The sequence below is a fragment of the Carlito syrichta genome, unplaced genomic scaffold (genome assembly GCF_000164805.1).
Source record: "Carlito syrichta isolate Samal-C Ts95f unplaced genomic scaffold, Tarsius_syrichta-2.0.1 Scaffold63326, whole genome shotgun sequence".
Lineage (NCBI taxonomy): Eukaryota > Metazoa > Chordata > Mammalia > Primates > Tarsiidae > Carlito > Carlito syrichta.
The window spans coordinates 358,492-373,713 of NW_007007422.1; the positions used below are offsets into that span (position 1 = coordinate 358,492).

Genomic DNA, 15,222 nt, shown 5'->3' on the forward strand with positions numbered 1-15,222 from the left:
AAAACAAAAAAAAACCCCCCCAAAACATAGCGAGGAGGCGCACCGTCCTAGGGAAAATTTCCAGACAAACAGACCGGGGCCCGCCCCGCATTTCTTGGCGGGGGGGGGGGGGGGGTGAGCGGGGGCACTTTCAGGAGCTGCGACCCCAGGGGAGGGGCGGAGCGGGGCACGGGTTCGCGGTAAGTGGCCGGGGTCTCGTTTCCTTGGGTTGGGGTGACCCCTGGTGTTCATCTAGAGTGCCACAAGGGCTACTAGCTGGCTCAGAATTCAATCACTCTAGGGGTAGCCCAGGCGGTGTCAACGGGAGTAAACAGAACCATCCTCCCCAAGTCGACACTGAGGGTGACAGAGATCTCCCACTCTGCCCTGCCCAGCGTCCCCTTCCAGCCTGGAGGTTCCAGGGGGATTTTATTGAGGGAGGTGGTGTTCCTTACACAGGTCTCTTCCTACTCCCTGTGTCCCTGTCGCTGGAGGTATCTGTGGGAAAGGCCACCACCATCTACGCTGTCAACGGCACAGAGATCCTGCTGCCCTGCACCTTCTCCAGCTGCTTTGGCTTCGAGGATCTCCGCTTCTGGTGGTCCTACAACAGCAGTGACACGTTCAAGCTTGTAAGTTGTAGGGGGAGGAACAGGACAGTCCAGAGCTTCCTCGCTTCTCTGTGGTCTCACCCACACCTCCCATCCCAGGCTCTGGTCCCTACTTGACTGAGACCTGCTGTGATGGTCTCCAGTCACTCCTTTGTCACCCTTTTCTCCCAGTATTCTTTTCACAGTTCCTCTGGAAGGACCTAAGTGGTAGGGATGCTTAGATCATGTTGCCAGAATTTGGGGCCTGTTGGAATTCCTAGTTAGAATCCTCTGCCTAGTCTTTCAAGATACACAGAACTTGGATTGGATAATAACTACATTTAAAGATGGGAGAAAGACTTGGGAAGACTTGGAGAGGGGAAATGAGAAGGGTCCAGGCAAGGGAAGGGCTGCAAATCTGGACTCGGAAAGAAAGGTGAGAGGAAACTCAAAAGGAGGAGCGGTCTGCAGGAGCACAAGCAGAACTGTGGGCTGGTGGCGGGGCGGGATGGATCGATCCACAGGAAATGATTGAGCAGTCACTCTGCAATCTAGCAGGGGGTCTGACTCTTCCCTACTAGAGACTATTGCAGGGAAGCCACAGGAGATCTGCTCTGGATATAATTAAATGCTGACCTTGGAGGGTGCTGGTGGACAGAGCTAGGGAATGGATCCAGGTCTTCATGGGGGTCCAGAATTCAGATAGTTGGGGCACACGGTGGTGGCAAAGGCTGGCTGGGAAGCAACAGGGAAATGAGTGCGTTTTTTTGTTTGTTTGTTTGTTTTGTTTTGTTTTGTTTGAGTTGGAGTCTCACTCTGTCACCCAGACTGGAGTGCAGTGATCACTCCTGGCCACTGCAGCCTCGACTTGGTGGGCTCCGGTGATCCTTTCGCCTCAGCCTTCCAAGTAGTTGGAACTACAGGCACGCGCTCCCACGCCCGGCTAGTTTTTGATTTATTGTAGAGATGAGGTCTCACCAAGTTGCCCAGGTGGGTCTCGAACCCACGGGCTCAGGCAATCCACTCACCTCGGCCTCCCAAAGCGTTGGATTACAGGCTGAGCCACCGAGCCCGGCCAGAAATGTGTTATTTGTCCGAGTCATTACGTAAAGTACTTTCATGAAGAGAGCATTAAAAGCACGTTACAGTCCAGGGAGACTTTGATAAGAGGAAATGGGTTGAGCCTGAAACAAGCAAAAATTCAGGTTGAACTGTTAGAGCTATTGACACTGGAAGAAGAAAGCAAAGGGGAGAAAGAAGGCCTCAACTGCAGGCTCTTACTGGACCTGAACAGGGGGTGCCCTCAAGGAGCGGGCTGGCGTGATATCATGCCCCTTGGTGTCCCTGACTCTTCCTTGGTCATTCTGTCCACAGCTCATAGACGGGACTGTGAAGAATGAGAAGTCTGACCCCAAGGTGAAGTTGAAAGACGATGACCGCATCACTCTGGTAGGCTCCACCAAAGAGAAGATGAACAACATTTCCATTGTGCTGAAGGACCTGGAATTCAGTGACACGGGCAAATACACCTGTCACGCGAAGAACCCCAAGGAGAACTCTTTCCAGCACCAGGCCACCATCTTCCTCCAAGTCGTTGATAAATGTATGCAGGAGGGCCTGGGACAAGGGCGGTGGAGTGGGAAGGACTTGGGGGTACCCAACTCAGTGTTCCAGAGAAATGGGAAAATGGACTGTATTGGCGTTTTTCTTCACTTTACACTTTCAAGGGTTACTGGAATTGTATCTGAAAGCTAGAGAGTTCAGTTTGAACACGTATTTTGTTACTGCATAACTTGTGAAATACATGTAGCTTCTCTAAGCCTCATTTTTCTCATCTGTGAAATGGGGATATGGCTACCTTCTCCTAGGGTTGTTGTGAGGGCTAGAGAATGTTTTGTGGCTGGTAAAGTTCTCTCTGCATGTGCTGATTATTTCTACTGTCGTGTATTCTGTTAGCAAAAGTTGATTGTCAGGTATTGGATGAAATGTTTTTGAAGTTAGAGCCTTAGGATTCTCAGGTGGATTGGAAATGGGGCTTGAGGAAAAGAAGAGTTGCAGTGGCTCACGCCTGTAATTCCAGCACTTTGGGAGATGGAAGCAAGAGGATTGCCTGAGCCTGGGGGTTCGAGACTAGCCTAGGCAACCTGGTGAGCCCTCCTCTCTAAAAAAAAAAAATTTTTAGCTAGGCGAGGTACTGCAGGCTGTAGTTTCAGCTACTTGGAAAGCTGAGGCAGGAGGATCACTTGAGCCCAGCAGGTCTAGGCTGCCGAAGCTGTGAACGTGCCACTGCACTCCAGCCTGGGCCTCAGAGTGAGACTCCAACTTAAAAAAAAAAAAAAAAAGGAGTCAAAGATGATAGCCCCCAAGGATTTTGGTCCGAGAAATTGGAAAGATAAAGTTGTTCTCAATGGAGTTGGGGAGATCACGGGTGGAGCATGTTTGGGAAGAATTCAGGAGTTTGCTTTTCAGATGAGAAAACTGGGGTTTAAAGCGTTACGTGACCTGCCCAGTGTTGCCAGATAGTTAGTGACAGTTAAATCCTGCATTAAAACCAGGCTATCTGACTCCACCATCTAAGCGATATCATAGGGAAGGTCTTGATTTCTTCTGCATGGGCCTAGGAGGCCTAGAAAGAGACAATGAAATTCTCACATGGCAATTTGGAGGCCAAGTCATGACTCAGATTTGGGCGTCATGGGCTCCAATGCTGATTTATTCCAGAACGTGTGTGTGTCGTGCCTTGGCCTGATGGGAGCCGTGTTCCCCTTCTCCTGCTTCCTGCTGTGGGCCCAGGGAGGATGGGGGGCCTGGGAATGGGTGTGTCCCAAGGGGTGAAGACAGCGCGACCCTTGCCCTGCCATGGTGCTTGGCTCCAGGTGACTCCTGCTCCCCTCCTGCTTCTCTTGTCCCTGCCCTTCCCTCCCCACTCTGGCCATGCAGTGGAAGAAGTGGACAACACGGTGACCCTCATCATCCTGGCCGTCGTGGGCGGGGTCATCGGGCTCCTCGTCTTCATCCTGCTGCTCAAGAAGTTCATCACCTTCATCCTCAAGAAGACGCGGGAGAAGAAGTGAGTTGGCCTCCATGGCACGTTGCTGTCTTGCGCCAGTGCACCGCCTCCCCACCTCCCCCCTGCTCTGCCCCCGCAGCCTTCAGTGTTTCATCCATCTCCTCATCCTACCCTGTGTTCTTACTCCTACCACCCTCTGTTCTACGAACCCTGCAGCCCTCCTCCCCAGCTCCCAGCCCCTCTCTTTATCTCTGTCCCTCTTCCTCGTCCTCCCAATATATATTTATTAGACACTTTCAATTCGCAGAGGACATAAATCCTAGCCACCTGCTCTTCCTTATCCCACTGTCTTTCTTCCTATCCCCCTTAGCCTCTGTCTTTCCATTTGTGCCACTCAGCCTAAAGCACTACCAAAGGATTCAGGAAGCCTTTAAGACCATCAGGGAAAATATAAGATTCCATGTACAAAGACTCTAAAATGGGAAGACCCTTTGAGGGAGATGGGAGTGAAATTCTCTTACTGTGAAATACTAAAAATTCAGATAGAGGAGTTTTTAAAAGGCTGATGAGGTCGCCCAGGAAGCCCTAGGAGAAGTTCAGGCATAAAAACAGACATCTGTAAGGGGAAGGGGAGGGAGGAGGAGGGAGGTACAGAGGGTACAACCCTCAGGCCCAGAACTTTTAGAACAATATCAGGCAGGCTCTAAAGCAGCAAAGCCAGAGCAGGGAAAAGGCATTTGATAGTTATGTTCTGAGTGAGCCCTGCGAGATGAGGCAGCCCGTCACCAGAACAGAACAGAGAGGGTAATCGTAACAGTGAGATGCTCCTGTTTGCTGAGACCTTCTGCTCTGGGGAGGAAGAAGAGGGAATTCAGCTAGCAAGAGCAGAAATTACACTGCGAGCAGAGGATGCTAAAGGCAGGAAGGGAGGTTAAGGGACAGTGTTAGAGCTGGGGAGCAGGAGAGGACCCCAGCTCTGGCTGGGGTCAAGACCTCCGGGGGTTGTCTGCCTCCTTTGTGGCCAAAGGCTGTGAGGGTTTTGATGATCTCGAGAGGGACTAGTAACATGGGGCTTGACCAGGTTGTGTTTTTAGTAACCAGTCTTCCCATCGGTGGGTGGTGAGCAAAAAAATGGTTACTATATGGTTTAAAAGCACTTAGAAAACACAATAGTAATCCTTTGGAGCCACTGTGGGGTCATCAAAAGTAAGGCCTGCTGAGCTGGATGTGACGTTGTGCATCTGCAGTCTCAGTTACTCAGGAGGCTCCTTGAGTCCTGAATAACTGAGGCTCGTCAAGGAAACCCCATCAGACCAGGTGTCAGGGGACCTGCCCCTCCGTGCCACCCAGCCCCTCCTTTCCTTTTTTTGAACCTTCCAGAGGCCCTCTCCCTTGGCCATCCCTTATCCCTGGGGATCCCGACCGGGGAGGGGATGGGGCAGGCTGGGCAGGACCCCAGTCTTTCCTGGCAGGAAATTCTACAGTTTGAGCCAAGCAGCAGATGTCTCAGGCACGTGGGTTCTGCGGACAGAGCTCAAGGAGTTTGAGTCTAGTCTGAGCAACATAACAACATAGCAAGACACCTCTCTCTTTCTCTCTCTCTCTGTCTGTCTTAAAAAAATGCATGCGAAACATCTTCTTGATAGGGCACTGGCAGAACAGGAGATTGCTCCAGATAAGAAGCTAATAACACGTCCTGTCATTCATTGAATGCCTACCATATGTTAGGTACGGCACCAGGCATTTTTATGAGTTCCCATAACTTTTATTTTCCAGTCGAGCAAAGTGAGACTCAGATTGGTTAAATGGCTTGCCCAAGGCCACACAGATAGTAAATGATAGAACTGGAACTTGAACTCTCGACTAATTTGGCTTCAGAGCTTGAGCCATTGCCTCATAGTCGACTGACTCATTGGGCATATCTGGAGTTCATCTATTCATCCTTTCATTTAGTGGCTATTTTTGAGGTACTGTGTGCAAGGCACTTTGCCAAGTGCGGTAGGAGATTCTGGAGGGAATGAGATTCTGTCCTTAAGTAAAAGAGACAAGATGTGTCCACAAATAAATGTAATACAAGGTCGAGGGGATCAGTGCCAGCAAAGAGGTTTGATAAAATGCTGCTGCAGGGGTTCAGGACAGGGTGCAGTCCTGGGGAAGGATTTCTGGACAAAAGGGTGTTTGTGGTAGGCCTTGCACGACAGATAAAGTTTGGGCCCTGTGGAGAATGAAGGGAAGGGTGTTCCACATGGAGGAGCCATGGGTAGCAAAGGCAGAGAGTCTGGGAAGTGGGCTGTGTCTGGAGAATAATGGAGGATGTAGGGGGAGGGAGGGGAGAAAAAAACCTGCAAAGGGGTTGGGGATTGACCTTTGGGGACCTGGGGGTCCAGGCTGTGATTGACTTTCCTTCTGACTACAAGTAAGGACTTGCAGAGAGCTTCAGAAGAAAGGATCTGCCTATGGTGGGCACAGGGACTGGGTGGGGAGAGGCTAAGGGCAGGGGACACATCTCAGGGAAGCCTGAGGAGGTCTTTTGAGTGGTGGGGCAAGCCTTCATGGTAGCAGAGACAAGACCAGTGGCTTCTCGAGAAGATGGGAGGTGCAGGATAGCATCTTATAATTGATTCTGGGCTCTCATATGAGGGTGCGGTTCCCTCTACCTGGAATTTCTCCTCCCTCCTTTCCTGCTCATCTTTCTTGGTCTCAGCTTAAATAGCACTTCCAAAAAGCTTTCTCTGACCTCTAGAAGGAGCCTCCCTAGCTCAGGTCCCTCCTTGGTACATCCCCCATCCTGTCGTTTACTACACTGTATTGCAATCACTTGTTTAATGCTGTAGTCTCTAGGAGAGTGCAAGTTTCCTGACACAGTGCCTGGTACCTAGTAGGTTCTCAGTGGAGAATTATGGACTGTGTGATAGTACAGTTAGGTGGGCAGCAATTGGCCGGGTTGACTATACCTTATATATAAAGATAGATGGATGGATAGACAGGTAGATAGAAAGAGATAGATAGAAATAGACAGAAAGAGATAGATACAGACAGACAGACATACTATAGATATTAGACAGGCAGATAAGTAACTCCATCTTTAGTGGTATAACATCTTTAGTTGTTCATTGTTGCTATTAACTTTTGAACTATACTAGGGATGACATACTTACCAAATTTCCAAAAGTATAGTGATTATGCTGGGGAAAAAAGTTGAGATTTAGGAAGATCTTGATAGGCTGGAGCTACGGACTGAATTCTGCAAGATGAAATTAACAAGGACAAAATATTCAGTCCTTCTTCCCGAAGGCCTCCAACCCAGCTACGCAAGCCCAGGGTGAGGGTGGGATGTAGTTTAGTGACAGCAGCTATAAAACAGACTTGGCACTTCTCATGAGCAAAAAGCTCAGAGAATTGTAGGAGTTAGGCTGTTCCTGGGGAGCTATGTGTGCCCAGCCTGGACGCTGCCATAGAGGAGGGACCAACTGAAATTGAAGCATGTTCAGCTTAGGACAGTCAGGGTGGCTCCTGGAAGGTGTCTTCCCATCTAACCCTCTCTCCTCCCTATTGCCTTCCTTCACATCCCTTCACTCTCTGCCCAGACCTGCCATCCTTGAAGCCAAACCCACTGCCTGCTCTACCCCTTCCATGGCCTTCGTTTTTTCTACCTCTGGTCCCAGAAAGCTCAGGGAGGAAGGCCTCTATGTCCTTGGCATACTCTTTACTGGTCTGGACCCTTCCCTCTGGGGTGGTGTACCCTGGGAACAGCACCTGGGACCCCTTGCCTTCTGCTGTGTTGAAACAACTAGGTGATGGCTATGCCCTACTGAGAACTTTCTCCATGCCAGCCACTTTTCTAAGTGCCCGTTTTTCCTCCCAGTAACCTCATGAAGATGGTGCCATTGCTACATCTATTTTATAGATGAGGGAACTGAGTACAGAAATGTTAGGTGACGTGGCCTCTTGCTACCTTAGCTCTGTAGAAGGCCAGGGAGAAGGCATAGGGCTGGGCATAGGGGCCATGGCTCCCTCCACAATTCATCCCCTACTCGCTCCTCTCCTCACCAGTGTTCCCCCCTCCACCTCTCTCTCTCTCTCTCTCTCTCTCTCTCTCTCTCTCTCTCCAGGAAAGAGTGTCTCGTGAGTTCCTCGGGGAATGACAACACAGAGAATGGGTTGCCTGGCTCCAAGGCAGAAGAGAAACCACCCTCAAAAGTGTGAACCCCTGCTTTAGGCCAAGCAGCTGCAGGGAGCCTCCCTTTCTGACGATGAAACTGATGCTTGAGCTCTGTTCGTAGAACCCACGTGCCTGAGACATCTGCTGCTTGGCTCAAACTGTAGTTTTTCCTACCAGGAGAAACTGGGGTCCTGCCCAGCCTGCCCCACTCCTGTCCAACCTGCCCCATCCCCTCCCCACCCAGGGTTCCCCAGGGACAAGGGATGGCCAAGGGAGAGGGCCTGTAGAAGGTTCAGGAAAAAGAAAGGAGGGGCTGGATGGTGCAGAGGGGTGGATCCCCTAACACCCGGGCTGATGGGGTCTCCTTCGGTCTCCCTACCCTGTACAAGCAGGACCTTGGTCTTCCTCCAGATTCCTCTTCAAGGGGGACTTGGGGATCTATGAAGGCTTCCCCAAGAACTGGGCCCTGGAGATGGAGTAAAGGAAGAGCCATGTGTGGCTCCTTTTGAAGGAGGAGAGGATTCTGGAGAAGACCTGGGTTAGGGGCTGATGCAAGGAGGGCCACAGTGAGAGGCAAGTCTTGGCCTTTCAGGATGCCTAATCCCCCACAGTCCCCCAGGTGGGGACCTTCCCTTTCCCTCTACCCTAGGCCACCTGTCCTAGCTTTCTATTCCATCTTCTGCTTGGAGTTTCTAAACCCTCCTAACTAAGGCAGGTTGCCTTGGTCTTGAGGGGTCCCAGCCCATCTAGTCTGCTCCTCTGCTCTCTGGGTTGCTGAGGGGCTCATGGAGAGACCCCTCCCAAGCCCTTCTGGAGCACTCGAGTACCTCCTACACCTTTCCTAGCATTTCTCCTTGGAAAATCGGGCTGCAGACGTAGAGAGCCAGTGTCCTTGGCCTTTGGGCCACTGGAATGCCGGCCCCAGCCCTGTCGTGCTGACGGTCCCTCCCCTGGCATGGCAGGGCCATTGCCACTCCCAGACACTCCTGAGTCCAGTTCTCCTCTGTTCCTCTACAACAGCGGGTGGCACCATCTTGCTTGAGAGGCTGCACCCTCAAACCCCTTGCCTGTTCTTCCTGTGCCCCTCCATCACACCTTTCCCAGGGTTGTTTGTTCTCTAGTTCCAGGCCGAGGGCCTGCCTTCACCTCAGGGACCCTCTTTCTTTGGATGAGAGGGCCCTCGGGTTTCCCAGCTGCTTCCTGCTTGGCGGAGTTGCCCCTCCCACCCTGGGCCTGGGAGGAGCAGGAAAATGCCGCCTGCAGTTTTCCCTTGCTTTTCCAAGAACTGGTTTGCACACCCTTGTGTGTGGGGCTAGACTGTGCCTTAGCTCCTGAGTCCCAGCTCTTACTCTCCCTCCTTACCTCTCCAGCCATATATCCTGATGTAACAGCAGCCTGGTGTGGCGCTAGTGAATGTTCACCAGCCCTCCCCGTCCCCAGGTCACGGAGGGGGCCATGGGACTGTAGTTGTGTCACTAACAGCCCCTTGGTCAGTGACTGAGTCTTGAAGACACCTGCCAGGGGCTCCCATCAGGGTGAATGTGGTGATATTGGGAGTGGGTTCTCCTGATGGAGCCTATTGTGTGAGTCCCTGTAGGGTGGACATGGTGAGGCCGGGGATGGCAGGGGTATGTGATAACAGGGCTCTCCACTGTCTGCTCCTATTCTGTCTCTCCCTTACTGAATTTCTGACACTATCCTTTGGGTCCCCAAGAGGGATGGGAGAGGAGCAGCCCTCTTTCCCAGAGGGCACGGGGATTGCCCCAGGACTCACTTTGCCAAAAAGCAGCCACAAGCTTCCCCGAAGGATGGAGATGGGGAGAGATTGAGGACCTGCAAGGTGCCATGGCTGAGGCTGGTGTCCCTTAGCCTACCTGACGGGCTCACAGGTTTCCTCTCTGATCTGTCTCTGCTCCCTCAGTCCTTCCCACCCAGAGAGGCCATCACAGGCTGGGCTTCAGATTTTCCTGGCTTTGGGAACAGACAGGCCAGGGGCACCAGCCATTCAGAAAACTTATAGCTGCCTTCATGTAAAACTGCTTTCTTCTCCCTTCCTGATGTCAACATTTGAAGAGGCAGAGTATCTTGGGCCTTCTCTTACCGTCTTGAGAGGAAGCCACTGCTTATAGAGTGGGAGAGAGGAAGGGCACCATCCTCTCTTTCCTCTCCTGGGTCTACTGCTGACTTAAAGGTGGGCCATGTAGCTTCTGTGGGTTCAGCTCTCTCCATCTATCAAATGGGTATAATAGTACTTACCTACCTCACAGGACTGTTGTGAGGCTTGGCGAGTTTTGCCTAATAATCTTTTTGGCTTGGAAAGGGATCTGGGAAGCCAAATATTATAATTGGAGGGATTATTCCAAGTCTGTCCAGTCTTCATCTCTGTGATCCATCTCTACAACTCTCTCTCTCTCTCTCTCTCTCTCTCTCTCTCTCATACACACACACACACACACACACACACACTCTCTCTCACTCTCTATCCCACCCCTTGGAATTATTTAATCTTTGCATTGTTAGAAACCTTGACTCTGATGCTTAAAGCTCTTGCTTGGTGGTTTGCAATGGGGGTGACTGAGACTATAGGGGGTACATTTTTGGTTGCTCCAAAGTCTGGAGGGCACTACTAAGAGTGCTAAACTTAGTCACCACAAAACATCTTGTCCCAATGGCAGCATTATACACATGGAGATACACTGGGCATGGATTTGCACTAGGAAATGTATGGGCAAAGCTGTCTTCCCCAAGCAGATCCTCAGTGTGTGCAAGTCTCTGACAGTGGTCTCTAGGGCTGATGAGGGTGTTTCCAGGGCTATGGAAATCACTTACAGAGTTGATCTTGGGAGACCTGAATGCATGCAGCTGCACTGACAGTGATGTCAGTGAGACCAAAGACAAAGTTCTGAACCCCTATCCTTGAACACAAAAATGACATCAGCATTCCAGGTTTTGGGTTTCTTCCCATGTAGGAACTGAGTAGAATAAACTTGTGATGCTAGAGAGGCCTGGGAAAGCTGGTAGGGCTCAGGTTTGCATACACATTTGGCTAGCTAGTGCTCTCATGGATCGAGGGGTCGAGAGCGTGCTCCTGAGACAGCAGGAGGAAGGGTGTGTGTGCATGGAGTGTGTGTATGGATTGCGTGTATGTGTGGGCAGTGCAGGCATGTGGTGGCGTGATTGTAGAGTGGGTGAATTATGCATGGAAGCAGGGATGCATGATGGGGGAGACTCTGGACGTTTCCGGAGCCATCTTTCTTGGCCTGCCCTATACCAGTTGGGGCACCTGCAGAAAGGATCAGAGACAAGGGAAGACAGCTGTGCTCCTGGATTCCATCACTCCTCAACTCCATCTCACTGTCACAGTCAGCTGCCATTGGAGGGCTACGGGAAGGGAGGAGCAGGAGGGGGACTTCTGGGGGAAAATCCTATAACTTGCTTCACTTTACTTTGTCCCAGGTTGGAGTCCCTACCCTCCCACCTCCCACCTGATATGCAGTGCTTTTGACTATCTTATGCATGGTTTATTCCTCTGGCTTGGATGACAACAATACCCATAGTCAATTTTCCTATATAACTATAGATCAAACAATGCAGCGATGGCCCTTGGGAGGCCTCAGGTATGCAGGTGCCTCTGGGAGGCACAGATGCACACACACCTAGCACTGACTTAAGTTCAAGCACAGAATGGATGTGATCAGACTCTTGCCTCTACAACATGTTTTGCATTGTAGAATTGTATTTAGCTTCGCCTTGGATGAAATAAAAATTATGTTTAATAATTTGGGTTTTGGGGTTTCCATTTTTGGTTAGTTGGGTTCCAGCTTTATTTCTTGCCAGCTGTACTTAGGACAAGTTTCTTTACCTTCTCTGAGTCTCAGTCTCTGTCTAAAACGTTACCTGTCTAGGGGAGTAACACGTAAAACGCCTAAGCATTTCTGGCCTGTTCACAGGCGTTCAGGTCGTTTTCATTCTGTTACTCTCTGGAGAAGTTGGAAAAGTGGCTCTTTAATACTGGAGTCATTGTGAGGGCCCTCCCTCTGTTGATGACCTTGGTCATGATGCTGGCACCATTAAATGCCATGACATCTCCCTCCAGGCTCTCTCACCTCTCCCCACTGCCCTCCCCACCCCCACCTCAGGTTAGCATTTGCATCCTGGTAAAATCTGCATCAAATGAATGCCTATTTTCAGAAGAGAGTGTCTGGCCACTGGGCATGAGGCCAGGCTGGGAAGGAACTGGGGATATGTACATTGTGTACACATATGCTTACATTCTTGGACTTGATCTGTCATAATTTCTTACCATACCGTATTCCTGTCTTCAATAGAGTCACCTCAGACTGCCTGTTCCAGCCACTAAATACTCAAAAGAGCTCGTTGAAAGACTCTCCTTCTCATTCAAGGATCCCAGGAAGGCAGAGTTCCCTGAGGTCCTCAATTTCAGCAGAAGCCCTTGCCAGTGCTGATTTCTCCAGCCCTCACCTGTAGTAATTGTGCCCCGTGTTCCCGCCCTGAATGGCTTCATCACCTGGATTCTCCATTTGTCCCGGGGGATCTCTTGCCACCTTCCCATTTGCTATACACCTGTTGGATATTGAGGTGTCCTGGACCAAGCCTGAGTTTATAACACTCTTGGGATGCTATGTGTTGAACTTGCAGTTACCCCATAAGGATCAGTCCCAAAGTCTGGGTAGTTCTCCAACATTGCTCTGTTTTTTCCCAACTTTCCTTCCACACCCAACAGCCATTATAACTGATAGATGATCCAGTGTCTCCAAATCAAATTAGGAGCTTAGACTGTCCTTGCCAAACCTGAACATAGGGTCACCTTATGTTAAGCCCTATGCCAGCCCCAGGCTGACTCAGCAGGGGTTAAAATACACACAAGTTAAGGGTCTTTAATTTGAGTTTGTGTCAGACACACAGGGCAGATGAACTTTAGAGGGCCTTAAACCTGAAAATGAAGGTAAAATGTGTTCATATGTGCTTAGGGAAACTTTTAAGTGGGCCCCATGTGAAAGCTGAAAATTATCCCCCACTGACCAGCACTGGTGTCAAGGAAGGAGCTGACACACCTTCTTCCTCTGCCTCCTAAACTTGTTCTCTGCTGCTTCCATAAAAGAGATGTGGGCTTTGCTGACCCCCAAGGGCCTAAGCATTTATTTACTTATTATTTTTTTGAGTTGGAGTCTCACTCTGTTGCCCAGGCTGGAGTGCAGTGGCACGCTCCCGGCCACTGTAGCCTCAACTTGCTGGGCTCCAGTTATCCTTCCGCCTCAGCCTTCCAAGTAGCTGGAACTACAGACGCATCACTACCACGCTTGGCTAGGGCCTAAGCATTTAAAGGAACAGAAGGGATTTATTTTGATTGGCCCTTTGGGCCTAATTTCCCTCTTTTCTCCAAATCCTGGCTTTGGCCACCTCTCCTTCTTCCTATCCATTCAGCAACCCCAGACTGGGTCAGATGGATTGCTAGCGAAGACCCACTCTTTATTTTAGAGTCAGGGTCTTGCTCTGTTGCCCAGGTTCAAGTGTGTGATCATAGCTCACTACAGTGCAGCCTTGATCCCCTGGGCTCAAGTGATCCTCCCCACTCAGCCTCCTGAGTAGCTAGGACTACAGGTGCGTACTACCACACCCAGCAGTTTTAAATTTTTTGTAGAGGGGTGTCTCGCCATGCTGCCCAGGCTGCTCTCAAACTCCTTACCTCAAGTGATCCTCCCATTCAGGCCTCTCAAAGTGTTGGGATTAGAGGCATGAGCCGCCGCTCCCAGTCACGAACACCTCTTTTTTTTTTTCTGAGTTAGAGTCTCACTGTGTTGCCCAGACTGGAGTGCAGTGGCCACCGCAGCCTCAACCTGCTGGCCTCCGGCAATCCTTCCGCCTCAGCCTTCCAAGTAGCTGGAACTACAGGCGTGCGCTACCACGCCTGGCGAATTTTTGATTTGTTGCAGAGATGAGGTCTTGTCAAATTGCCCAGGCGGGTCTCGAACCCGTGGGCTCAGGCAATCCACTCACCTTGGCCTCCCAAAGTGCTGGGATTACAGGCTGAGTCACCGAGCCTGGCCAAGAACACCTCTTTAATTCCCCATGTTCATTTAACTCCCAGATACTAAACAAAAGAGGCAATGCCACAGATTCATCTTCAAAATAGTAGACAGTTACCAATAAGAAATCTGCACCTTAGGAGTAAGTGATCTGTTAGACCATGGGAAAGGTGGGCTCATCTAGAGAACCCTGGGCTCTGGCATTAGGGGCTACTTCTGGAAAGAAGAGACCAAAAGGGGCCCCAATGAGGAAGGCCCAAGGGCAAGGTAGAGGAATATCTTTGAGGTAGCAAGGAGTGTTAAGAACAGGGTGTTCATCACCAGGTTAAGGATCAGCTTTTACCAAGGTCATTGGTGAACTCAGTGAGCCCAGCAAAGTGGAATGGCATGGCCAGGTGGGGGAGGTGGCAGAAGCTAGACTCCAGCATATGAAAGAGTCAGTGGGAAAGGGGGAAGTGGCACCAGTGCATGCAGTTTCAAATAACTCAGCTGTGAAAGGCATTGGCCCAGGCAGAAAGGAGGGTGGGTGTTTTTCTTTTAAAGATAGAAGAAATCAAAGCAGTGTTAAATGCAGATGGGGAAGAGAGTGGTGAGGGAAAGGCTGTGGTAGCTGTGAGAAAGGAAAGTGTCATTTGGTTGGACCAGAAGGGATGGGATCCAGAGGCCATGTGGAATGACTGGTCTTAGACAGGTGAGATCACACCTCTGTTGCAGAGACGGCAGAAAGAAGGTCAAGGAGAAAGAATGAAGGTAAATTTGCAGAGGGCTAGGGCAAATGTTCAAGAGACTTTGCCTTACAGCCTCTGGTTCCCACTATGTAATCAGGTCATTCGCAGAACGCACTGAAGTTCAAAGCCAGAGAAAGCTGAAGACCCTCCCAATTCATCTTTCAAGTGAGGTGGCTTGCCCAAGGCCAGTTTAAGGCGATGCTCTCTCTTCACCACTATTTTGCTTGCTGAGCCCTATCTGTTGGACTCCTGACTCTGTTTCCGTGATTCAAGAGGTCATCAGGCTCTGCCCAAGTCCCCTCTCCCTTCACTGTAGCAATTGTGGGGGTCCCCTCATTTGCTTCTCCTCTCTCAGGGGTCACTGACTTGTGCTGCCTGATGTCCTGTGTCTGAAAGCCATTACATGCATTTCCCCCAGTGTTTTAGTTGTTTTAAGTGGGAAAGTAAATCCACTTCCTGTTACTCCATTCTTAACAGAAGAAATTCATGAAAATTTATGTTTACACAAAAACCTGTAGAGTTGTTTATAGAGGTTTTATTTTGTCATCACCAAAACCAAGAAACAACCTAAATGTACTTCAGCTTGTGAGTGGATAGGCAAACAGGTGTACATCCATACACTATAATGGAATGTTCCTCCAAAGTTCCATGTGCCAACAAGGATGACTCTCAAATACTGAATGATAAGTGAAATCATTCAGACTCA

At 50.2% G+C, this 15,222-nt stretch overlaps 1 protein-coding gene across 2 annotated transcripts in view; it reads left to right on the forward strand.

Annotated features, from left to right (window-relative positions):
• SCN4B (sodium voltage-gated channel beta subunit 4) overlaps positions 1-8,030 on the forward strand; it is a 15,723-nt gene extending 7,693 nt beyond the window's left edge. Inside the window, exons 2-5 of one of the 2 annotated variants that reach the window (XM_008050971.2) lie at positions 439-611; positions 1,944-2,172; positions 3,510-3,639; positions 7,692-8,030. In XM_008050971.2, coding sequence (XP_008049162.1) covers positions 439-611; positions 1,944-2,172; positions 3,510-3,639; positions 7,692-7,785 — 626 coding nt within the window. In that variant the 3' untranslated portion in view covers positions 7,786-8,030. The remainder of the gene's footprint in view (positions 1-438; positions 612-1,943; positions 2,173-3,509; positions 3,640-7,691) is intronic. The other variant, XM_021708659.1, reaches the window with a different exon arrangement.
• Positions 8,031-15,222: the final 7,192 nt, after the last annotated feature.